The 26,751-nt window shown below is 43.0% G+C and overlaps 1 protein-coding gene across 3 annotated transcripts in view; it reads left to right on the plus strand.

The window, feature by feature from the left end:
- The window catches only part of IQCA1 (IQ motif containing with AAA domain 1), a 144,395-nt gene that overhangs the window by 93,571 nt on the left and 24,073 nt on the right, over positions 1–26,751 (plus strand). For all 3 annotated transcript variants that reach the window (XM_045558704.1, XM_045558705.1, XM_045558706.1), the window contains 4 exons: positions 4,687–4,748; positions 8,109–8,191; positions 14,332–14,439; positions 20,208–20,407. In XM_045558704.1, coding sequence (XP_045414660.1) covers positions 4,687–4,748; positions 8,109–8,191; positions 14,332–14,439; positions 20,208–20,407 — 453 coding nt within the window. The remainder of the gene's footprint in view (positions 1–4,686; positions 4,749–8,108; positions 8,192–14,331; positions 14,440–20,207; positions 20,408–26,751) is intronic.

Raw genomic sequence — 26,751 nt, forward strand, 5'->3', positions numbered from 1 at the left:
TGACAAATCTGAAGGGAGGAACAGCAATACAATAGCAGGAGACTTCAATATCCTACTTCTATAATGGATATACCATCCAGACAGAAGATCAGTAGGGAGACACAGCAGACTTGAATACCGCTGTAGACCAATGGTCCTAACGGTTACTCTACCCGGCAGCAGCAGAGGACACATCGTTCTCAGGTACACGTAGAACATTCTCCAGGACGCTTTCCACATGCTGGGTCACAAAACAAGTCTTAATAAGTTTAAGAAGATTAAAAACATTCCAGATAACCTCCAATCACAATGAGATGAAACTAGAAATCAGTAACAAAAGGAATATGGAAAATTCACAAATAACGTGGAAATTAAACAACACACTGAACCAAAATCTAAAGGAGAATTAGAAAATATCTCAAAGCAAAAATGAAAGCACAACATGCCAAACTTTATAGCAAGAGCAGTACTAAGAGGGAAATTTACATAAATGCCTACATTAAAAAAGAAGAAAGATCTCAAATAAACAATCTAACATACCTCAGTGAGCCAGAAGAAGAGAGGAACAGTAAACCCAAAGCCAGTGCAAGGAAGGAAAAAATAGAGATTAGAGCAGAAATAAATGAAATAGAGAATTAAAAAAGGTTGATGAAACTAAGAGTTGGTTTTCTGAAAAGATTGTAAAAAATGGCAAACTTTATGCTAGACTAAGAAAAACAGAGAGAAAGCTCAAATAAATTCAGCAGTGGAAGAGGAGACATTATAACCAATGTCACAAAAATTTAAAAGATGATAAAAAACTATTATCAACAATTACACACTAAATGGACAACCTAGAAGAAAGAGATAAATTCCTAGAAACATACAACTTGCCAAGACTGAATCAAGAAGAAATAGAAAGTTCCAACAAACCAGTAACAAATAAAGAGATTAAATCAGTAATCAAAAACCTTCTTGGGATCCTGGAACACAAAAGGACATTAGGGAAAAATCAGTGGAAACCTAATAAACTGTGCATTTTCATTGATAATATTGTGCCAGTGTTGGTTCCTAAGCTGTGATAAATGTACCATAGTAATGTAAGATGTTAATAGGGAAAGCTCTGTGAGGGGCATACAGGACCTCTGTGTACTATTTTTGTAACTTGTCTGCAAATATAAAACTATTGTAAAATTAAAAGATTTCATTTACAGATGACATGATTGTCTATGTAGAAAATCCCAAGGAATCTACAAAGAAAGTTTTAGAAACAATAAGTGAGTTCAGCAAGGTTGCAGGATACAGGATAAACCTGTATTTCTATATACCAGCAATGGACACATGGACACCAAAATTAAATGTAAAATCATTTTAAATCACTCAAAAAATGTAGGTGTAAATCTAACAAAACAGGTGCAAGACTTAAATGTTAAAACTACGCAAATCTGATGAAAAAAATGAAAGAAGCGCTAAATAGACACACCAGGCACATATACGGTATTGGTACTCAACAAACCAATAACAAATACAGAGATTAAATAAAGAGAAGTTGAGTCTTTGCAACATAGAAGTCAACATAGTAAAAATGTCAGTTCTCTCCACATTGATATATAGGTTTAATGCAGTTCTATCAAAATAATTTGTAGACATAGACAAAATTATTCTAAAATTTATCTGGAGAGACAATGGAACTAGAATAACTAAAGCAATTTTGAAAAAGGAATAAAGTGAGACGGATCAATTCACCCAGTTTTATGGCTTATTGTGTAGCTACAGTGCCCAAGGCTGTGTGCTCTTGGTAGCGGATAGACAGACACACGGAACAACGGAACGGGACAGAGAACCCAGAGCAGCCCGCCCAGGGGTGATTTTGACAAAGGTACAAAAGTTCTTCAAAGGGGGGAAGACACCCCCTTGGATAAACAGCACCGGAGCAACTGGACATCCATAAGCAAAAAGAAATGAACCTAAGTCTCTCACATTGTCCAAAAATTAATTCAAAATGGGTCACAGACTTTTAGGAAAACAATATAGAAGATTTTTGGGATCTAAGGCTAGACAAAGAGTTCTTAGATTTAATACCAAAAGCACAATTCATAAAAGGAAATATTGGACTTCATCAAAATTAAAATTTTTGCCCTGTGAAAGACGCTCTTAAGAGGATGAAAAGACAAGCTACAGACTGAGAGGAAATATTTGCAAACCACATATCCGACAAAGAGCTAGTATTCAGAACACAGAAAGAACCCTCAAAACTCGAAAGCTTGAAAACAAGCAACCCAGTGAGAGAATGGATGAAAGGCAGGAAGAGACGTTTCACTGAAGGGGACGCAGAGACGGCAAGAAGCGCGTGAACAGAAGCTCAGCACCACGGCCGCCAGGGAGACGCACACGGAGCCGTGATGACAGCACCGCCCCCCGTTAGTGTGGCTGGAATAAGCACCGGGGACTCCCCGAGCGCTGGGGAGGGCGGGAGAAGCTAGACACGTGCACGCTACTGGTGGGAGTGTGAAGTGGCACAGCCACCGCGCATCCCGGCTGGGCCGTTGTTTTAAAAAGGCGAACGTGCACGTCCGGTACAGCCCGGCCGCTGCACTCATGACACGCGTGCCAGGGAAATGAAGACTTACGTTCCCTGCGGTGAATTCTTAAAATCTTACATTGCCTCAGCATCCGTGCTGAATCTAAGTTTAACTTTCTCGTGCTAGAAGCGCGGCTTAGTCACCCCTGTCACAGTCCCCAGTTCTCCACCTCCTCCGACTCCTCAGTGTCATTGGCCCAGATGACAACTGCCTCCTTAAACAACCGCCTCCTGGCACCCACCGCCCTATGGGACGGCTAGATACAGCCTCCCCAGCTGGCCCCGCTGACCCCCACACCCCACACGGACAGCACACATACGCCACAGTGACACCCGTGTGTCACAGCACGATGCCATGGACCTCACGCCTGCTTGCTGTAGACTCCCCAGTTGGAACTCCCTGTGGGAAAGCAAGTCACCCGGGTAACTCCCTAGACCCCAGTAAAGGCCTCAGTCCATAGGTCCCACGCTCAGCACACGTGTCCCAGATGGCGCCCCCACCTGCCACCACCCGCGCTGGCCCTGCGAGGGGCTGCCCTCTTCTCTCTGGGATCTGGAAGTAACAAAACCGCATCTGTTACTTCGTGTGCTCTGCTGGGCTGCCCGCTCTGTGTGTCGCCTGGTCAGCACACCCAGCCGCCTCTCCCCCTAGGGCTGTCCTAGTGGGTGGCTGTTTTGGAATAAACCGGACACAGGTCAGACCGGAGCCACAGGGGCGTCTGCCACTATAAACAGGTGTCCCGTGAGAGAATCATCTGGTCTCAGGGCAGACACTCAGGCACTGGGCCGTCCACCCGGGTAAAGAAGTGGCCCGTAGAAGGCACACCGAACTCCCACTCCCCGAGCCCCGTCAAGGCAGGGCAGGACTCTATAACCACTCTCCAGAGAGGGGCCTCAAGGCCAAATCAGAGAAAAATTCAACATTCTCACACACACACATACACACACACACATGTGCGACACACACTTATAGCCACTTGCTTAATTCATAACAGCCTGAAACTGGAAAGAGCAATACGAAGGAACGAGCTATTGATACACACAACGACCTGGGTGAGTTCCTTGAGAATTGTGCTGCCTGAGAAAAGCCAGTCCCCAAAGGCTGCACGCTGTGAGATTCCGTTTAGGCAGCACTCTCGAAAGGACACAGTTACAGAAATGGAGACCAGATCGGTGGTTTCCAGGGGTTAAAGACGGGGTGGCCTTGGGAGGGAAGCGGCTGTCACTGTAAAAGGGTGACACGAGGGTCCTTGTGGGGATGAAGATGTTCTGTGCCTTGACCACGTCCATGCCGACATCCTGACCGTGACCTTGCGAGACAGCTCTGCGAGGCGTGGCACGGGGAGAACCCTGGTGGAGGCACACGCCATCTCTCTGTGCTGTTTCTCACAACTGCGCGTGAACCTACCATTATCTCAAAACAGAAAATTAAGCTTTAAAAAACTGAAAAACATGGATGAAGTTAGGCTACGTGCAGCCATAGACGTGAATCTTGCAGTCATAATGCTGTTCGAAAGAAGCCAGACATGAAAAGCATTTATGTATCAACAGTGTGAGTCCACTCACAGGAACGGGCACCGTGAATCTGCGGTGAAGTGGGAACGGCGTCGCCTACGGATGGGAAGCAGCATGACAGAGCGCTCAGAGGGGAGAAATATGCCGTATAGTTTGCACTGGGTGCTGGTTGTGTGGTTATACATAGAAATTAAATGTAAGAGCCAGTCAGCCTGCGCACAGGTGCACATCACGTGAATCACACTGCCATAGAGAGGAATGAATGAACGAGTAGATGGGCGTGTTGGGATGAGCGAGAGGAAGGAGAGAAGGTGCGTGGCGTGCGTCGTGCGTGGGGAGCGCGGGTCCCCTGAGGGGCCAGGGGCAGAAGGTGACACAGAACAGGAAGATGGACCTGTTGGGAACTCGGCCTGCGACCTCGCCTTCCGGCCACGTAAGCAGCTCGGGGTTTTCCCCGCCAAACCCGATGTCCGTGAAAACACTGCGGCTCCCTGTTCAATTGTCACTCACTTTTCACCTCCCGCCACCTCCGAAAGCAGTTTGCGTAGCTCATTTCTGGGCTTATTTGCTTGCCGGTTTTGACTAAATTGCTGGTTGTTTCCTTTTTTTTTTTTTTTTTTTTTCTTTTTCAGAAAAATAAAGGGAAGAAAGGCAAAAGAGGGAAAAAGAAGGACAAAGACCTGACAGCTGACAGGTGGGGATCGGCTCGCGCTGTCGCGGGGCAGGTGGACGGGCGCAGCCCAGCAGGGTGCAGGAAGCCCTGAGAGGCGGCTGGGCGCTGGCCGTGCTGGGTGGCACCTCTGCCACACGGCACCCCCCCTCCCTCCCAGAGCACCCTGCCGGTGGCAGGCGCCGCCTCGAGTCCTGCAGATCCCAGGTCGCAGAGGTGCCTGGTGGGCTGGGAGGCAAACGCGGGTCCTTGTCGCATCTGAGCTCATGTAGCACTTTAGGTTTTAAAATTCATGGCTGGGGGTAGTTCTTGAAAAATTGTTTAAGAAATAACACCCGGATGAAACTTTTGAGGAAATGCCGAGATTCTGCGTTCCCTCAGGCAGAGGCATGTCCTGTCCCCCTGCACAGCGCTGGCCCAGCCTCGAGGCACTTGGTCCTGCTTGTCCTAGGGACAAGTTCGCAGGATGAGGCTGAGTCTTGTAAGGGACCTTCCCACTTCCTTGAGCTTCGCTGGCACAGCTTCAACACAGGACTAACGAGTAACTTTAAACGCTCGTTTTTTACATTAAAATGGCCCTTAAGTGCTTTAACATTGAAAATAAATAGTACCTAGGTTTTCAAATATTATTAAGGAATTTAGTTAAAATCCCTGATAAGCAGATGTCAGACATCAGTTTGAACATGTCCCTTCCTCCTCATGGGTTTTGTTAATGGGCCAACACCTGTTGCTCCCGTACTTGGGGGTGTTCCCTAGCTCTCCCTTGGATCAGCATTGTTCTTCCCAAAGTCTGCTGGACAGAAGACAGGAGACAGGAAGGCCAGCTTAGAACTATCTCGAGGGGAAGGGAAGGCCAGGTCAGCCCAGAACCCAGCACGTGCGTCTGCAGACACCTCCAGTGAGACCGGGGCACACAGAGCCTGCACGTGTGCACGGAGCCCTGGCCAGCAGCCTCTGGACTCTTCAGAGAAACAGCTCCCACGGGATCCCCTAGAAGGAGGGGCCGCAGGTTTCCCCACTTGGGGTTCCACTGTTTGGGGAATGGCTCAGGGCCAAGATGCCGCGGCCGACTGCTTCCTACGGGGGCCTGGTCAGCGCTCGAGACTCAGGTGCCCCGGTTCCTGGGGAGGCCCGCGTCTCTGCACGCACCAACACTGAGGCCTCTGGGGGCAGCTCCTGGGGACAGAGGGAGCATCGCAGTCCCTCCCGTGAGGAGGGTCCAGCCCACACCTACACACAGGGCCACCGGCGTCTCTTAGTAGCTTTTAGTTGCCACTTTTCTCCTTTGTTCTTACATTAGTCCCAAAATGGGGTGAAGTTTCAAGTGGAGATCAGGTTAAGTGCCTTATCCAGTGACAAACCAAGAGCTGAAATCAAATCTACAGTATGACCCTGCCACTAACTTAAAATGCTTCACTCACATTCTCTGGCATGTAAAGTATTGCTTTACTGAATAAAATGCTGCTTGAAAATGTAGAGCACATTGCCTCATGGCCAATGCCCGTTAGACGTCGAGCGTGTTCTCGGCATGTGCCTCTTTACCGCCGAAACAAACAGAAGTGAGCTGGGAATAATTCTCCAGTGAAATGCAGAGTGACTGTTATTTCATTCATTTTTATGCCCAGAAATACAGATATATCTGGTCATCATATTCCTGAAAGACTTTTCATGTTAATTTTAAAGACCCTATGCCACTAGAGTAAGATTAGTTCTGCCATGATCTGTAAGACAACTTCTGTTTCTCTCATTAAACTAATAACCCTTAAGACAGTATTTTTATCATAGTTTAAAGTTGTTTTAAGGTTGAAAATGTTTTATTCCGCAACAAAAGTTCATTTCACTGGAAAATCCAAATATGGGTTTGTGTTTAGGCCTTCTTAATATATTTTGTTTTGATTATGTTAGAGAATCTTCTTTAATTTTATGTTAATATTTTATGCCTATGGTATGTGTTTATATTAAATAAGTATTCAAGTTAAAACACTAAATTGATACTTCCTTGATATAGGTCAGATACTCTTATCCCAAATTTTATCACAATTAAACCTTTCTTAGGCTGGGCATGGTGCCACAAGCCTGTGATCCTAGCACTTTGGGAGGCCGAGGCAGGAGGATCCCTTGAGGCCAGGAGTTTGAGACCAGCCTGAGCAACAGCAAGACCCCATCTATACAAAAAACAGAAAAATGTTCTGGGCATGGTGGTGGGTGCCTGTAGTCCCAGCTACTCAAGTGGTTAAGGCAAGAGAATCACTTGAGCCCAGGAGTTGGAGGTTGCCGTGAGCTCTGATGACAGCACTGCCCTCTAGCCTGGGCCACAGAGCAAGACCCTGCCAAAAAAAAAAAAAATATATATATATATATATATATTGAACTTTTGTTAATTTTCAGCAGAGAGCATACTTTTTTTAATACATTTGCTGGAATACAGTTTCAGTCAACCAAAGACTGAGGTCATTGGATTAACATTTATTCTAATAGTATTTGGCTTGAGTCTAAATAATGTTCTTGGATCTCTTTTAATCACACTAACTTGAATCATAGTACAGTTGAAGAACTGTCTAAATATGGTTGTATTTAGAATTCTCAACATAAAGAAAGACTAGGGAGGATGGAAGAATAAAGAAAAGGAAGAGACAAAGTATCTCAAAGGGTTATATTGAATAATATTTGGGCTTAACCTATCTGAATGCCTGCCAGCCAAACCCCAGCTAATATCATTGGGGGTTTCATCCATTATGTGGGATACTATATCCAGTTTTTCTCAATTAGTATAAATTACCAGTGTGCTGACTATATGCCCAAGGTCCTCTTAGAGAAGTGGTTTTGACATCTGTAAACACTGCAAAAAAGTATAACACCCTCCTAAAAAATCATCACACTCATTACTCGAGACATTTTATCTTCCATGTAAGAATTATCTCCAGTATAAGCCTTTGTCCTTTGTAGATATTTCTTTTAAACTATTATGCTATTGAGTTAAAAGGAAACATAAATTTCACAAAGGATTAATGATCTACTACAGCTTGCAGATGCTAACTGAATATGTAATTATAGGCCCATTGCATTACTATTATTGGGTAATTTCTAATTCGTATTTGTGCCGTCACGAAGACTGATGGAAGGGCAGACTGCAGGAGTTATAGCTGGTCTCAGACGCCCAGAGATATCATTCTTATTAATGGGAAACATCAGATATGCACATGGATGAGTGAAAGTATTGTTTTTAAAAAGCCTAATTTATCCCCAAATTGTGGAAACACTTCAAAACTCCATGTATTTGCGCATATACAAACGTACTTTGAAATAGATCTGGTTTGTTCTGTGCATACGTGATGATTAATAGAGATGCCGAGGTTTTACGTGTGTGCTGCTGCTTTCCCCCAGGAGCATCGAGTCTCTGTACAAGGAGCTGGTGGAAGAGGGATTACTGATCCAGGCTCTGAAAGTCAAGCTCTCTGATTACATCGGTAAAGTACATGAAGAATAATGCATATATGTGTCACATGTCACCCCTTGTGTTTTGAGGTCCCAATAGCTGGAAGTATGTTTCATTCTGTTTTGTCCGAGCCAAAGCCTGGCTCATGGTGGCTTCTGGCAAACGTTTGTCCGATTGAATAGATTTGAATAACCTAAGTGGATGCTGTGAACTGATAGGTCCTGTAGTAAACTGGGTCCAGCTCTCTCCCCTAACGTGGTAGAAGCAGGTCTTTTGACCTGCCAGCAAGGTTCTGTGGGCATTATTTCTGGCATTACCTGACTTAAGGACATGAGGAACTGTTCACACTGTCGTGTTTAAATGAAGCGCCCTCAGAGGGCAGCACCTGCTGCCTCCGCGGTAAACAATCCTTACGGAGGATTCCTTCCAAAAGTTGGGAGTCAGTAGTTGGGAGGAAGGAGATGGGTTCGTTTGTTATCACATCATCTACTAAGTTTTTCTCTTAATTTTTAAAAAACTATATGATGACCTGAAAACACACAGCTCAAAATTCCTCATAACTCGACCCCCCTAATGCAGTTCTTATTTTCACTTTTATGAAACAAGTATCTTCAATGATTGAGGACACGCTCCTGCATAACCACAAAGGGACAGTCACACTCGGAAAATTTAACCCTAATGCAATACTCGTACCTAACGTATGGCTGATACTCAGTTTCCCCAAAGGCCCTGAAAATGCCCTTTATAACTGTTTGTCCTTCTCAATCCAAAATCCAGTCGAGAGTCACGCGTGGATTATCACATCTCTTTAGTCTCCTTAATTCCTTCCATCTAGAACAGTTTCCCACCTGTCTGAAGCCTCCACACCACTGACATTTTTGAACCTGAGCTGTTTTACAGACTGCCCCTCAGCTGGATTTGCTTGACGGTTTCCTCATTGCTTGATTCAGGTCAGACATTTTTGCCAGGAAGACTACCCAGGTGATGTTGTGTGTTCTTCTCAGTGTTCCCCATCGGGGCACGTGGTCCACCTTGTCCCATCACTGGTGACGTTAAGTTTGATCTTGTGGCAAAAGTGCAGTCCCCAGATGTCTCCACTGTGAAGCTTCATCTTTCCCTTTATAATTAATGGATAATCTAAGGTTATAATTAGTGGATAATCTAAGGTTACAATTAATGGATAACCTAAGGGGTGGCACTTTGAGGCCGTGGTGTTCCTGCTCCCAGTAGCCTTTCCCATGGGTTTTAGCATCCACTGGTGATGTTTGCCTGCATCAATTATTGCCGTAGTGGCTGTAAAACGGGATTTTCTCCATCGTTCCTTCTGTGTTTAATAGATACCAATCTTCTGTAAGGAAGTGTGGAATCTTTTAACATTGTCATGGTATCAGGACTGTGGACACATAGATTCTCCTTTTATTGGGTGTATTATAATCTGTCCCTGTCATTATTCCTGCTGATGTTTACATTGACCCAGTCTTTGCCCGTGAGAGCAAGGAGGCCCACGTGTTCCTCTGATCAGAAGACGATTGTTTAATCCCTTCAAAAGACAGCCTGTTTTCCTCTTGAGAGCTTGGAGGGGCCTTCACATTTCCTAACAGAATCAGAATTTTACCAGAAGATAGATCGGGATATGCATTGGATTTCTATTTATTTTATTTTATGTGTTTCTTGTTCAAGTGCTAGAGAGTTGATTCTGTTAGTTAATTCTGTTAACATTTTTAAAATAACTGTTTCTAGCAGAACCATCTCTTATTTGTGGTCTGCATTTCTGAACCGAAGACCCTCATGCTAAGTACCGTGCCTGGCACATGGTGGATTCTCATTACCTATTTTCTTAACTTAGTAATTTCTTATCCATTCAGGACTTTTCCAGTGACCTGCCGTGCCTAAGGTCAAAGTAGATGGGCTCAGCCACCCACGAGTGACTCTAAGTGCAAATGACCCAATCTACCACAGTTGGTCAAATTTCCCCAGGCTGGCACAGTTTGACCCTGTCCATATTTTCCTTAGTTTTCTCCAGTTAAGATCCTCAGCTTGCACGATGGCAGTGCACCTTCCCAGATCCCTGCATAAAATATGGAGCAACTCGGTAGCAAAGCCAAAGCCCACAGGCAACACTTGGTGACACCAAAACTAAGTGACAAGTTTTCCCTCTTGAGCCCCAAAGTACAAGCCACTGGGGACACGGAAGGACCTGAGAACAGGAGACACCCCCTCCCCCAAAATAACCAGCAAGCGCTTGCTGGAAAGAGCAGTGGACCGAGGTGAGAACTGAAGCGGCAGCTGAGAAGGGTTTGCCTACTTCAGTAGCGGATGAGCACGGAGGGCCGAGTGAGGAAGCGTGAAGGGCTGGGGCAGTTTAGACCTTGGAGGTGACCTGCTCCGGTTCCCTTCCTAGCCAGGGCCACACACTGAGAAGAAACTCTTGGCAGTGGAATCAAAAGTGAACAGGATGGAGAAAATAAAGATGACACGGAGAGAAGGCCCACAAGAAATTAAAGGAGGGAACAGAGCCAGAACATCTCAGAACGCAAGCCACCACATTTTTAACATGAATGAAAGCAACAGAAGAGGGAGCTCTGTGAAACTAGACAAGCTATCCTGAACCACACTTTCCACTCAAAGTATAGAACTATTAACTCACCTAAATCTGAGCAATGGAAGATCCAAGGTCAAAGCCCACACAACTATCATAAGAAAAAAAGAATTAACATCTCAAAAAGTCATCCCTATACTGGAACCTATTATTTCAAAATACACTAATATATATATTAAGAAAATTATAGGAGACATATAAGAACAGCATAAGATAGAATTAGAAAAACTCAGAAATGAGGTGACAAAACTCAAGAAATATTATAAATAAAGGGAAAAATTATTTTAGAAAAAACTAATTTACAATGAAAATGAGAACAAATAAAGACAATAAATAAGGCTTCAAGAGAAATAACAGGTGAAAAGACACAAATTTTTAAAAATAAAACTATAAATGAAGAGATTAAAAGAATTCAAAAGAACATAGCAAATGTTGAAGATAGAAAAAGAAGATCCAAGACACAGATAATACAAGTCCCTAAAGGAAAAAAAAAAAAAAAAAAGCAAAGGAACAGAGCAAATACTGAGAATTTTAATTCAGGAAAACTTTGTTTAAAAAACATTAAAACCACATAATAAAGGATCACACAGTGTACCTGAGAATATTGACTCAGATTGACCCACACCAAGACATATTTGAATAAAAATACCTTTGGGCATCTATGTGAAAAAGACCACATGATTTATAAAGAAAAGAAAATTAGATTATCATCTGACTTTTCAACAGCAACATTTTGTACCAGAAGTAAATGGAGTGACAAATCCCAGATGTTCAAGGAAAGGAAATAAGGTCCAAGGACTTTGCGCCAAATTTATTTTCAAATGCAGGACGCAAACTTATAAACATGCAAGAACTTAGAATACACTCCCCGTGAGCCCTTCCTGAAGAAGGTATTAGGAATGGTCCACCAATGACCAAAAATGACTAGAGACCTTGGCACAGGGCCTGGTGGTGAGCATGCAATACATACTTGCAAAACTAAGACCACATGAGGGCTGCAAGGAGAGTGCAGTACACGAGGGCTGTGTGCCCCGACGTATGGCGACAGTGCACCCCAAAAAATGGAGAAAGGAGAATTAGCACATACAAAGAATTTAACCATGTTCGGTTATCCTAAGTAGTGTTGATAGTATTGGTTGTGTTATAATGAGACTATGTGTGTGGGTTTGTGCACAGTGTATGTGTGTGTGCCTAGTGCAATGAGGAATAACGCAAATGAGAAATTACGAATAATCTGTCATCGCCTATGTCCTTGGAGACTGAAATTCTCAGTATGGAAGAAAGGAGGCGTAGATGTAATACAGGACTTAAGTAAAACCCATAATCCTAAATTTTAACTGAAAATGTCAGTTTCAACACACGAGGTATTTAAGGCTGTGTGGGGTAGAATGGAAATGTAAGAGGCTGATTTCATCTTTATTTCTCAACTATTTTTTATTTCTCATTGCTTTTTAATTGTGCTCTTATGTTCTTATTCTCTTTAATTATTTTGCTCATTCTGTATTAGTTTTCTGGGGCTGCTGTAACGAGTGCCACACACTGAGTAGCTGAAACAACAGGAACTGCTGGGCACAGGGCTCTGCAGGCCACAAGTGCAAAATCAAGGTGTGGGCGGGACTGCTCCTTCCGAGGGCCGTCCCAGGCCTCTCCTCCGAGGCTGCGGTTTGCTGGCAGCCTTGGTGGGTCTTGGTGTGGAAGCGCCCCCGTCTCTGCCCTCATCTTCACATGATGTTCTCCCACTGTGCCTGTCTCCCCTGTGCCCAAATTCCCCATGTGTGAGGACACCCGTCCTGTTGGATTTAGGGCCCACCCTAATGATCCTATCTTAACTAAATGCATCTGCAGCAAGCCCATTTCTAAAGAAGGCTCGTTCTGAGACACTGGGCATACTTACACAGCATCGCAGGGGGCACGGCTGAACCCCTCATGCATTCCCTGCTCTGTGTTCTTCCCATCGTTCTAGGCTTCCTGGCCCCCTTCCCTGCCCTCTATCTCAAATACCTTTCTCAACTCCGTTTTCTTCTTCCCTCCCTTGTGGAAGATCTGGTGTCTGTACAGGGAACCCTGAACTCTCTGAGCTCCACATGAGTGGACGGGGAGGGGATGGCTTCCACGCGGGCGGCAGCAAACAGTAACGTGCTTTCAGACCAAGTCTCAGAACTTGGCAAACAGCCCGGGCTAGTTGTGCCCTTCGCTCTATTGGAACCAACACCCACTAATTCAACTGAATATAATTTGTTTAAATAAAATCTGTTAGGTTCTAGGAAATATGGTACATCTGGATATTAATGTGGGTTTACATAAGCAGGAAAATTGGAGTCACTTTCATATCACCTCTACTGGCATGTTTACTGCAGGGAACGCTGCATTTAACGGTTGCTACAGGATCTCTTTCTATTCTAGCGGAGGCTAAATTAACCACTCTTCTATTTATTACCTGCTCATTAAAAAGTGTGGTATCTGAAGCCATAATGAAAGCTTTCATTATCACTCATTCTCCCAACCAATACCCATTGTCCTTGCCAAGGACTTTTTTTTTCACGGGGAGGCTCTGAAAGGCTGCACCCCGCAACAAAACAGTGCTCACTGTCTGCATTTTAACTCTTGTTTTCTTAGCATTTGAAAATGCTTAAAAGCTTTTTATATTTTCCGTATTTCATACACACGTAAATGTGCATATCGTACTTGTCGTATGTGTATCACATTCAAAGCTCTGCAATGTCAGGACTTGCTACAGGAAGAAAGCGTCGGGGGGGAAAAAATCAAGACACTGATTCATTCATCGAATATTTTTACTGGAGATTCAGATACAAATCAAGAGAGAATCGTATGAGCATGTAAGGGTCCATCCTCATGACAAATGGAGACAGCCAAACTAATTTTCTTGGTGACCTTATCTAAATTAGTTAGAAAATAACACTTCAGATTTATGACTAGTTACAATTAAGCCCTTTGATATCTTCTAATTAAACCTGTAAAGATTTATTTCTGTATTATTCCTCTGGTAATCCTTTAAAAATGATAAAAATGTAAATTAATATTACCCTCAAAAAGAGATGTTTCTATTTATCCTAAATTAGACTCATACCCTTCCTTTCAAATGACTGTATTTTAGATTCAGATTTAAACTGCTCCAATACAAATTCCACATCCATCTTAAATCACTTATTTTTAAAGTTTGTGCAAATGTTATACATAATCTCTTGGAATATAAGTAAAGCAAAATCTACTATATTTTAGCATCCTTTTATGTCCCTCATTTTAGAACTTTGTCCCGTTTCACATAACTCAATATTCAAATGTTATTTTTAAAAATGTTAGAAGGTTAATGTAATAGTCAACGTAATTCCCAGTTTCCTACAGCTAGCATAGCAATGGTTTCTTGCCTCAATGGTTTTTCTTCTAATCTTTATCTGAGGAAAGATGTGTTCTTTATCACTCTCCCTACTATGACCAGGTTTACTCTGAAATGTTAAATGTGTATTCTGTGATGATTTTGCAAGTGCCAAAATTATGCCACTCAGACCCGCATCGTTTCCCACTCACTCATCCTCTGTTTCTTTTCCCTCCAGGTGAGTACAGCTACCTGGGGACGACTCTTCGCCAGGTATCCATAGAGCCCATGCCTTCCCTGCTGGACGTCAGGCAGCTCATCACCTTGTACGGAATCTTGCCGTTAGGTAAAGACCCCACACGCACCGGGTGCCTTTTCTGCAGGCAGGCATGCACCACTTGCTGTCTGTCACCAAAGGTGCATGACAGCTTAACTCTTCCTGTCAGGAATTTTGAGTGAGCAGTGTCACTTCGATAGTCATCCACAAGCACACAAAGGTACCACCAGGGAGCACACTTCTGTGCCATCTCTGGGTGCCTGTTTCACAGTCCTGGGCTGAAGGACTTACAGGTAATGAGCTGGAGAGATAATAGGTACATCAAGTACCTGCAATTAAAATTCATCAGATTAGAGAAAGGGCTGGGGTTTCCACTTGCCTTTTACACACAGGCTTCTAGTACTAGATCCTAAACAGAGGTAGCCTTTCAGGAGTCAGTGAAAGTATATTTCATGGATCTAAAGAATCACCTGTAAGGCTCTGTCAGCTTTCACTGAAATCCACCCTCACTGCTAAATAAGGTTCACTTGTGATTTTACACACAGATGCAGCAGAGCTCTGCGGAGAGCCGAGTGATGCAGGAAAGGTGGGCTGCTCTCCCTCACTTTGGTTTTTTAGGGCTTTGACCTGTGAATTAAAGGCTGAATCACCTGCGGCAAGGACAGTAACTCCAGCTGGCCTGTGCCCTCACAATTCTGAAATAGAAATCACATTTGGTTTGTTTAATTTGCTTTAAAATGAGGTGGAGCCTGCGCAGCGGCTCACGTCTATACTCCCGGCACTCTGGGAGGCCTACACAGGAGGATTGCTTGAGGCCTGGAGTTCGGGACTACCCTGCCGCTACAAAAACTTTTGTACTGGTTTGCAGTCCCACCTGCAGTGTGTAAGTGTTCCTTTCTCTCCACATCACGCCAGCATCTGCTGTTTTGGAACTTTTTGATAAAAGCCATTCTTACTGGGGTTAGGTGATATCTCATTGTGATTTTGATTTGCATTTCCCTGATGATTGGGGACTTTGAGCATTTTTTCATATGTTTATTGGCCATTAGTCTATCTTCTTTTGAAAAGCTTCCATTCATGTCTTTTGCCCACATTTTTATGGAGTTGTTTGGTTTTTTTCTTGCTGATTTGCTCGAGTTCTTTGTAGATTCTGGTTATCAGCCCTTTATCAGATGTAGAGCATGCAAATATTTTCTCCCATTGTGTAGGTTGTTTATTCACTCTATTGATTATTTCCTTCACTGTGCAGAAGCTTCTTAATTTAATCAAGTCCCATTTGTTAATTTTTGTTGTTGCTGTGATTGCCTTTGTGGTCTTCTTCATAAATTCTTTGCCTAGGCCAATATCTATAAGAGTTTTTCCAATATTTTATTCTAGAATTCTTATAGTTTCATGTCTTAGGTGTAAGTGTGTTATCCATTGTGAATTAATTTTTGTGAGTGGTGGTGAGAGGTGTGAATCCTGTTTCAGTCTATTGCATGTGGCCGTCCAATGATCCCAGCACCATTTATTGAATCAGGATTCTTTTCCTCATTGTATGTTTTGTCTGTTTTGTCAAATAGCAGATGGCAATATGTGGATGGTTTTATATCTGGGTTCTCTGCTGTGCTCCATAGGTCTATGTCTCTGTTTTTGTGCCAGTACCATGCTGTTTTGGCTACTATAGCCTTGTAGTATAGCTTAAAATCTGGTAAATTGATGCCTCCTTATTTGTTCTTTTTGCTTAAGATTGTTTTGGCTATTTTTTGTCTTTTACAGTTCCATACAAAGCATAGAACCATTTTTTCTAGATCTGCAAAAAATGACATTGGTATTTTAATGGGGATTGTATTGAATCTGTAAATCACTTTGGGTAGTATGGACATTTTAACAATGTTGATTCTGCTGATCCCTTAGCATGATATGTTTTTTCATCTGTTTACATCATCTGCAGTTTCCTTCTTCAATGTTTCATAGTGCTCTGTGTAGAGTCTTTCACCCCCTTAGTTAAATATATTCCTAGGTATTTTATTTTCTTTGTTTCTATTGCAAAAGGTATTGAGCCTTTGATTTGATTCTCAGCTTGACTGTTGTTGGTGTACAGGAATGCTACTGATTTGTGTACATTGATTTTGTAACCTGAGACTTTGCTGAATTTATGGAGATAACCCAAAGAACTAAAGGTAGACCTACCATTTGATCCAGTAATCCCACTGCTGGGGGTTCACCCAAAGGAAAAAAAGTCATTTTATCAAAAAAAGACACTTGCACTTGAATGTTTATTACAGCACAATTCGTAATCGCAAAGATGTGGAATCAACCCAAGTGCCCATCAATACATGAGTGGATTAATAAAATGTGGTATATGTATACCGTGGAGTACTACTCAGCCATAAAAAAATGGTGAACTAATACCTTTTGTAACAACCTGGATGGAACTAGAGACCATTCTTCTAAGTGACGTATTGCAAGAATGGAAAAACAAACACCACATGTATCCACTATTAAATTGGAACTAATCATTCAACACTTATGTTAACATATGGGAGTAAAACTCAACAGAAACCAAACAGGAAGGAGGGGGGGATGAGGGAATGGGTAAAATCACACCTGACAGGTACAATGCACACTATCTGGGTGATAGGCACACTTATAACTTTGACTCAAACTGTGCAAAAGCAATCCATGTAACCAAAACCTTTGCACTCCAGTAATATTCTGAAATTTTAAAAAAAATTTGTTTTTAATTAGCCAGGTATGGTGGTAGATACCTGTAGTCCTAGCTACTCAAGAGGTGAGCTAGGAGGATTACTTGAGCCTGGAAGTTGGAGGTTGCTATTACTATGATGGCACCACTGCACTCCAGCCTGGGCAACAGAGTGAGACCCTACCTCAATAAATAAATAAATAAAATAAAATAATAAAATAAAAGGAGATGGGAGTAGTTCAAGCACTTATAATGTTCCACTTTGACTTAAATAAGAACTTAAGCTTAAGCCTATTGGCAAGAAATAGTTAATTCTTCTAACTTAATATCATAAGTAGTAAATGGGATTTGAGGTCAACATAAATTTTATATATATTGTACATATAATACATGTATTTTACATAATAATATGTAATATATAATATAATTTATATTATATAGTATAGATATATTTTGGAGGCAACATAATTTGAAGTCAACAAAATAAATATATAATATTTGTGAAATCAATGTAAATAAAATAGATTAGACCTCAAACCCCATCACAGTACCATGGAAGGCAGAGTAGCAGAAAGCTCCAAGAGTCAACAAGTTTTTAAGGGACTTCCTAACAAATGAGGATGGTAGGTTACCTGGGCTTGTGGATACAAGGTGGTGTGTGAGCTGTCCAAGCTGGCTTTGAAAATATCACCAAAGGGCCCCCAGGAAGCACCCCATCTGGACCCTCCCTTTTTCATTGAGGAGTCCTCTGGAGTAGAGCTAGCTAGGGCGTTTGTTCTCATGACAGAGATTTTGGGTCGTGTGTTTGGAACGCATCGACAAGTTGGGCAGATGAAGTGTATGCACAGGTAAGCTTCTGGGTGCCCAATTTAAATTTCCTTCATTAAAATAGCATCCTGTTGCAGAAAGGAATGTTTTTGGCAGTGGTGGCCACTGCCCAGACTAACAAACCCAGCCACTCAGCAGAGGACCTTGGGAACATCTTCACATCACCACTTTCCACACCTGGCCAGGAGACCTCAGTGCATCCTGGGCTCCCAGGACTAGGGCTTAGTCTCCAAAGCCCCCTTGGTAGATAAGAGAAAACCCAGGGAGTATCTGGTCAGCACTCACCCACCCTGCTGGAAATGTTACCACCCCAAAAGATCAGGGAGGAAGGGAAGGGAGGAGACACTGGCGGAGCAGAAACCGCATCCTCCGAGGTTTCATGGGCACCGCCAGGACCCGTCCAGGTTGCAGAGGACCTTCCTCAGAGTCACGGGGTTAGGAAGAGGCGACACTGGTTTAGGACACAGAACACTGGCCTCTTTTACTTTTTAATCCTCTGAAAGTTGAACGAGAGCTGGAAAGGTGCTGTGTCTCTTGGTGACTCTAGGACAGGCGCGGGATGAGCTGTGGATGCTGGGGCCCATGTGTCCTGCTGGCTCCAGGATCTCTACCCGCCATCACCCTCCTGGACCACCCTCTACACCTCTCTGAGCGCCCCTGGCAACCACCCCGTCCCCTGGGAGGCCACTTCCCTGTGTGCCTGCCTGGCTTTCTCCTGCGTCTCCTGCTCACCCGCCTTGCTCCTCTTCCATCCTGCTGCCTCTCCCTGGGCTTCTCAGTGCTGTTCTCCTCCCCTCTCCCGGGAACCTCTCCCAGCCCCCGTTTCAGCCAGCACCCTTGGCACCCTGCGATCCACCGAACTCACTCCCCACCCCTCGCTGTCTCCTGCCACCTTGCCACACCCCGGTAGCAGCCTGATCTCCCACTGCGGGCCTGCATCACTGTGCCCCTCACCTGGAGCCTGCTCACACCCCCTCCGCTGCTGCTCCTGTCCTGCCCCCTCCTCCTGCAACTACTTTCTTCTCTGAACGCTCTGTGGCTCTCAAGGATCTTGGCCCTGTTTGCTTCCCATTCTAGCTATATCGACTCAGGGCTTAGCTCCACTGCTGGCCATGAACTCTTGACAGCAAATCCTGCACCTTTTCCATATTTGACCTGCCCCCCAGCATGGCCCCAGCCAGGGCCATGCACAGAACAGCCTCCAACAACCAGGTGCTGAATGGACGAGGAGCAAATGGCATCTTTCTCCCATCGTGGCAAACAGTATCTCCTGTATCACATTACATGGCTGTATCCCTCCCTAACCAAAAAACACGTGCTTGTGTAATTACATTTTAAAGAGAACTTGCTCAAAACTATTTTCCACGTCTGGGTGGAGAATGGTAGGTAACCATAAAACTTATGTTTCTAACAATCCCTTAAGTTTCCAAAATCCTTTCAATTACAAAAGAAAAGCATGATCATAATTATATTGACCTATTTAGAGCTGATCAAAAAGAGCCCAGCAGGCGACCAAAAGCACACTAGCGTGATAGTATTAATAGATGTTTCAGTCTCAACCTTTCCAGGATTTAATTCCATTCACTTCATAATCAGTGCCTAATTCTGCTCTGCCTGTGTTCTCACGATGGAGAACACCCAAGCCTGAGGCCCATCCTGGGCGCTAAGGAAATTGACAGTGTGGTTGGGAGCAGGAGGCACAAACCTCTGAATGACTGTAATAATTCAAGGCACTTTATTATCAAGTGTCAGATTAACTCTGCCGCTCCTGGCTGGCTAGGAACCAGGATGGGAGAACGCTCCGGTTTCTGCCCCCCCTCCTCCCTGGAGCGTGGTCTTCCCCTCCATCTCATGACAATGGCTAAATGCTAAAAAGAGGGTTTAGGGAAAAAAACACTTCTCAGCCAACGTTGCTGTCTGGGTCTCCACGTTCCCCTTCCCAAGTTTACAAAGAATTTAATTCTGTTGCTGACAGGCAGAGAAAATGCCTCCAAAAAAAAAAAAAAAAAAAGCTAGAGCTAAACTATTTCAGGAATGCACTTTAAAATTACGAGGTTGGGGGAAATATTGGTGTGGGGCGGGGAAGAGGGTATTGAGACCCTGTGGCTCCGCTGAGAGCCCTGACGTCCAAATTAAAGGTGTCACAAGCCAGCTGCGGTGGAGGCGGTGGAGGCATGCCTCTGGTTTGAAATGCTTTCCACTCATTTATCGCTGTTGCAGAAACTGGGGTGGCACAATGCAGGAATGGCCTGGAGATACCCCAGTCTGAGAACCACTGATTCTCCCAGCAGGATGTTAGAGCTTTTGCCTCTGCCTTTCATAGGTTCTGCAGCAGTGCATGAAAAAGCCCCTTTGGTGAAATCGCTGCTGCTGGTCGGGCCGTCCGGGGTAGGGAAGAAAATGCTGGTCCACGCCATCTGTACCGAAACTGGAGCCAACCTCTTCAACCTGTCCTCACATAACATTGCAGGGAAATACCCCGGCAAAAGTGGCCTCCAAATGATGCTGCATGTGGTCTTCAAGGTACTTATTACATTTCTTGGTTCCCAATTCTCCTCCCTCTTGCAAATTACATTTTCAAATCCTGCAGATAATTTGCTTAGGCCGACAAGCACGTTTCTCTTAAGCTTCCCCATTGGATCCTCCTGTAAATTACTTCATTATCGCATCTGGCTGAACATGCAACAATTAGAAATGGCTTCTTTCTTTGCATACACACCCTACTGTGCCATCCAGATCACCCTCCTTCCGCCACAAAAATCCTTCCTGAAATGCTTGCACGTCTTATTGAAAATGAAGTCCACAATTTCTTTTTTTTAGCCCACCTTGCTTTAATAATTGGCATCAGGTAGAGTTATTTGCATTTTGGGTATTCTTTCTCACATGCGTGCATTGCCCAGCTACGGCCCTGCGCTCTGTGTACTCCTGGCACGGGTGTGACGGAGGAGCCTGCAGCCATGTAAATACACACGACCACAGGGTCAGAGACAGGTGTCCTTAAGGCTGAACCCGCTACCCAGCTCTGTGATTTTAGCGAAGCTCTTAACTTCCCTGGGTCTCCATTTTACCATCACCAAAATGAATGAGTTTTAAAGAACTTTGATAGAGGATATTTTATATTTAATATTAAGACTTTACAGAATTTAATTTTTATCTGGTTGAAGACCTCAAGGTTATCCTTATAATAGTCAATTCACTTTAATTGCTAGAATGCCGGCTTCTGCTATATCAAAACCTACATGGCTGCAAACACTGTCCTATACCTGCAGCTAGACATTGGCTCTGTCTGCTTCCTAAGGGGCTCCAAAGCATGAGAGGTGCTTCCAACGAAATGGTTTATAGGAATGATAAGCTGATAGGAATGGCCCCTTTCAGTGTCATGCTGATATGCCAAAATGAGGAGGTGACAGCAGTGGGATTTCTTCCCTCAGCCACGTGGTCCCTCCCGCTGCCACGGCTTAGGACACTCCCATCCCCTCTCTCCTCTTCTCCCCGCCTGTGACGGAGAAACACGCAGAGGAGTCCGTGGAGTATACATGTGTGTAACCACCGTTTTCATGCATTTTGGTCATTGTATAACTTCATTTTTGAAATGTCCATTCAAGTCATTTACCTACAATTAACCCTAGAACGATGCAGGGGTTGGGGCACTGACCCCCGACACAGTCAAAAATCCAAGTATAATTTTTGACTCCCCCAGAAACTTAACTACTAACAGCCTACTGTTGACCAAAAGCCTCACCAATAACGTAAACAATTAACACATACTTTGTATGTCGTGTGTGTTATATACTGTATCCTTACAATAAAGTAAACTAGAGAAAAGAATGTGTGATTAAGAGAATCATAAGGAAGAGAAAATATATTTACTATTCATTAAGTGGAAGTGGACCACCATAAAGTCTTCATCCTCATCTTCACGTTGAGTGGGCTGAGGAGGAGGAGGGAGGGGGGTCTTGCCGTGTCAGGGGTGGCAGAGGTGGAAGAAAAGCCACGTACAAGTGCACCTGTGCAGCTCCAACCCTTCTTCAAGGGTCAACTGTACTTTTCACTGGATTGCTGGTTTCATTGGTTCATTTCATTGTTTAGGTTAATTCAGCATTTCTTAGTATTTCAAAATTTCTTAGAATTTTGAAGAGCTGGAAGGCAGAAGAGGAAGAAGCTAGGTAGGGAACAAAGAAAGGCCATTACACTTTACAGAGTGCCGTAGGCATTTCGCATCTTCTGTTGTTGTGTTTAATCTTCCCAACAGCCCAGTGAACAGTTCCTCAGTGCCTCTGTCTTTCGGGTAAAGAAACTGGGGCTCTGCCAGGCTGAGTAACCGGCCGAGGCCACCATGGTCCAGTGGCTGAGCTGGGATTCAAACCCAGACCCTTCCCTTCCTTTTTCTCCTATAATATTTTTATTAAGCCAAACAATGAGGTAAAGGTCTTAAAGTGTACATTTTCATGAGCTTTGAAAACTGTATACAACTATGTAACCACCACTTTCATGTACCTTTTGGTCCTTGCAGGACTTCTTGTTTGAAATGTCTGTTCTGGTCATTTGCCTACTTTCATTGGATTGTTGGTCTTGTGATTTATAAGAGCTCTTTTTATATCAGTGGATTTTAGATACTAGTGTTTATCAGACACAGGCACTGCAAATGTTTCCTCTCATTCTGTGACTCGCCTTTTCATTTTCTTACTGATTTTTTTCTTGTTTAATTGCTCTGTCAATTACTGAAAAGTGGTGTTAAAACCTCCAACTATGTGGATTTCTGTATTTCTTCCTTTAAGTTCTGTCACTTGTTTCATGTATGTTGAAGCACTGTTTTGAGATACATACACATTTAGGATTATTATGTCTTTCTTCCTGATTATTTTATCATGATGAAATGTCTTTTAGGTTCAATGTACCTATGTCTTTCTGGTTAAAGTGCCTTTCTTATAGATAGCAAGTGGTTGGGTTTTGCTTTTTTATTCAATCTGACAATATATGATGTTTAATTGGAGTGTTTGCTCCATTTATATTAAAGTCAGTTATTTACATGGTTGAGTTAGGTCTGCCTACTTATTTTGCTATTTGTTCTCCATTTGTCCCATTTCTTTTTTTAAATTCTATATCTCTTTTCCTGCCTTCTTTTGGTTTTAGCAATACTTCTTTTTTTATTTTTAGTGGTCATTCTATGGATTACAATAGTCATTCTTAATTTATCACAGTCTATGTAAAGTAATATAGCATTTTACATAAAATAAGGGAAGCTTGCAACTGTATAATGCATTTATTATCCTCTGTCCTTCATGTTTTTATCATACATTTTACATCTAGAAATGTTATAAATACCACAGTATAATGTTATTTTTGCATTTAACAGTCATTTGTCTTTTTAAAAAATTAAAAGAGAAAGATAGTCTTTTACACATACCCATATATTTACTATTTTCGGTACTTCTGTTTCTGTCAGTTCAAGTGTCCACCCGCTGTCATTTCTTTCAGCTGAAGAACTTCCTTTTCTCTCAGTGCAGGTCTGCTGGGAACAGATCTTCTCAGCCTTCATTTCATTGATCTTTAAGGTATCTTTACATTGCCTCCATTTTTGAAGGATATGATTGCTGGCTATACAATTATGAATTGACTTATTTTTTCAGCACTTTAAAGATATTATTCCTGGGAGGCCGAGGCAGGCGGATTGTTTGAGCTCAGGAGTTCAAGACCAGCCTGAGCAAGAGCGAGACCCCGTCTCTACTAAAAATAGAAAGAAATTATATGGACAACTAAATATATATATATATATAATTAGCCGGGCATGGTGGCACATGCCTGTAATCCCAGCTACTCGGGAGGCTGAGGCAGAAGAATTGCTTGAGCTCAGAAGTTTGAGGTTGCTGTGAGCTAGGCTGATGCCATGGTACTCTAGCCCAGGCAACATAGTGAGACTCTGTCTCAAAAATAAAAAATAAAATAAAAAATAAAGATATTATTCCATCATCTTCTGAGTATCAGTTTGACTATGACGTGTATAAGCATTCTCGTTTGTTTATTTATACTACTTGTGGTTCACTCTGCTCATTGAATCTGTAAAAATACGTTTTAAAACAAATTTGGGAAGGTTTTGTGTTTACTTTCTCAATTTTTTTTACTTCATTCTCTCTCTCCTCTTCTTCTGAGGCTTCAGGTACATGCATGTTTGGCTGCATGATATTGTTCACACAAGTCACTGAGGTTTTGTTCTCTGCGGTTCCCACATTGGATGTTAATCTGCACTCAAGTTTACCTGCCCTGTCTTCTGCCATTTCCAATCTGCTATTAAACCCACCTTGTGAATTTCATTTCTGATATTTTGCGTTTCAGTTCTAGAATTTACATTCACTGACCACTATTGGTTTTCATTTCTCTATTGTGATTCTCCATCTGTGCATTTAATATGACCATCTTTTCCTTTAAATCTTCAAACTTGATAATTGCCTTATGTTCTTACATGCTAATTCCAGTACTTAGTTATTATGAGGCCTATTTCTATTTGACTGCTTTTTCCTTGACTCTGTGTCAAGGAAATAATTTTTTATTACATGTTAGACTTTGTGGATGCTATGTTGTAGAGACTCTGGAGCAGGCTGGCTTCCTTCCAACAGACAATTAAATTGCTGGCTGAACAGCTTAAATTTGCAGAGGCTTTGTTTTCTGTTTTGTTTTGATTTTGTCCTTAGTCCAAGGCCCTTAGTCCTGAGACATGGTCTTTACTTCAGGGCTTCAGTGGAAAATCTACTTCCCAAACTCCTCTAACTTGGCAGTAGGTGGAGTGGCTGCTCAGTTCTTTTAATTTTCCAGCTATTGCGTTTCACTGAGCTTCTTGGAGCCTTCCCCCAGGCATGCACACTCCTGAAGTTAGCCAGTGATTGGAAGGTGAGCTGGAATTGGAAGCCAGGCAGCCTGACCTGTGGCCTCCACATGCTTAATTGCCAAGCTGTAAGCACTAAGTTCTTCAGAGGAAAAGTAAAATAAGCCCATGCTCTTGCCCAAAAGAATATCTAAATTTGTTCATTCTAAGCATCAAATTTTGTTGACACTTGATATTGTCAAATAACAGAAGCATGTAAATATAAAAATATTAGTAGTTTGTAAGCAATCTATATCCCAGACCTTTCTGTACATCACTATGTATTTATATAACTCATTCAATCTTCACAACAACTCTATGAGGTAGGTGCTATCATTACATCCACTTTACTAATAAAGAAACAGAGACACAAAGCATTTAAGTAATTTTCCTTTGTTGTCATACTGCAATGTGACCTCACATGGTCTGGCTCCAAAGCATCCACTGTCGTCACTGCACTCTGCAGCCCCTGAGTGAAGCAGGGCTGAGTTAAGAACCTCGTTTCCTACTCACCAAAGGGCTCAGCAGCTCCTGATGTGAACCCAGGGCAGAGCCAGTGACACGATCATTATGTTCTCACTCTAGGAGATTATTTGTTTCTGCTGCTGAGAGGCTTTGTCTTGATATCAGATAAGCAAGCTTTGCATTTATTAGAATTATCATAAACTGACATTATGTGGACCACAAAATGCTGGGTGTCAAATTATTAAAATGTGGAACAGCACATTTATCCACCTAAGCCGCTTCGTGTCAGAGTGCCTGACACACACCTCATTAAGCTTCACCTTTATTGTATATATAACTGATTAATGAAAAACCCAGAGGTCTCAGGAGTGGGAGTCAATCAATTAAAAAATCGTGTGCAGTGAGGCCACTGTGTCCCAGCGTGACTGACAGCACAGCTATCTGCATTGCAAAGAGGTATTTGCTTTTAATTAACCGAAGGCAAGTGGGATATTACGCTTGCGCTGGCAAGTCGGCGGCGGGAACCGGGGGTGTGTTGCTGAGTTAAGTGAGACACAGGACACAGGCCGCGGCCTGTGTGCAGCAAATGTGGGCCGTGGCATTTGCTGGAGAAGATGAAATAACAGAAGGTCCTGATTGCTCGTCGAGTCTTCTCGTAAAGAATTCCTGTTACTGAATTAATCTCTAGCGAGGAAATAGGGCAACTGTTCGAAACTGCTCATAATTTCACATCTGGCTGGTGGCATTTGCTTCCCCCGTGGTGCCCTGAAAACACACCAGGAAAATGAGTCTCTGATTTGTTTCACAACCATAAATTCAGATCCATTTTGTGACCATTATTTTTGGAGGATTTCTTTATTTTACACATAGTAACTCCGATAGAATAACAACTGAGGGAGGAGGGGAAGTGTTTCCTTTAAGAACGGTGTTTATTGTCCAAGTAAACAGCTGTTATTTCAAATTCTCTATACCACTAAAGCTACATGTAGAAAATAATGTACATCTCTTGGAAATACTAGAAATATATTTGTCTAAACAAGTAAGAAATATTTGACAAATGATGACTATTTAATAATCATTTCCTGGGCAAAAGAAGATTTAAGGCAGGGCTATTACCCGATAACTCGCCCCCAGTACCAGCATCGTCAAGTTTTTATAACAATAGGTCAGGAGACAGAGAAGCAGGAAGGGCTTCTGTTGGCCCCTAGTAAAGGTGAAGTTTAATGAGAAGTTAGGCACATGCTAAGAATTTTACACATACTTTCCCTTTAATTGTGCCAAAGCCCTGATAAGGTGGGAATTAACGTTTCCATTTTACAGATAGGAAAACTGAGACTCAGAGTGCTGAAATTGACCAAAAATACAAAAGAACTAGAGGGCTGAAATCTGGATTTGAGCCATCACATTGCCCCCCACCACTGGCCTCTGGGGGAGCGTCGGCTCCTCGAGCCCCGCCCTGTAGGAGTTTGTTCCTTCACAACAACTCAAGGGCAAGGCGGTTCCCCAGCCAAAGTCTCAGCGTGGGAACATCCCAGTGCGAGCA

Source organism: Lemur catta, chromosome 8, assembly GCF_020740605.2.
Source record: "Lemur catta isolate mLemCat1 chromosome 8, mLemCat1.pri, whole genome shotgun sequence".
In the NCBI taxonomy this organism is placed as follows: domain Eukaryota; kingdom Metazoa; phylum Chordata; class Mammalia; order Primates; family Lemuridae; genus Lemur; species Lemur catta.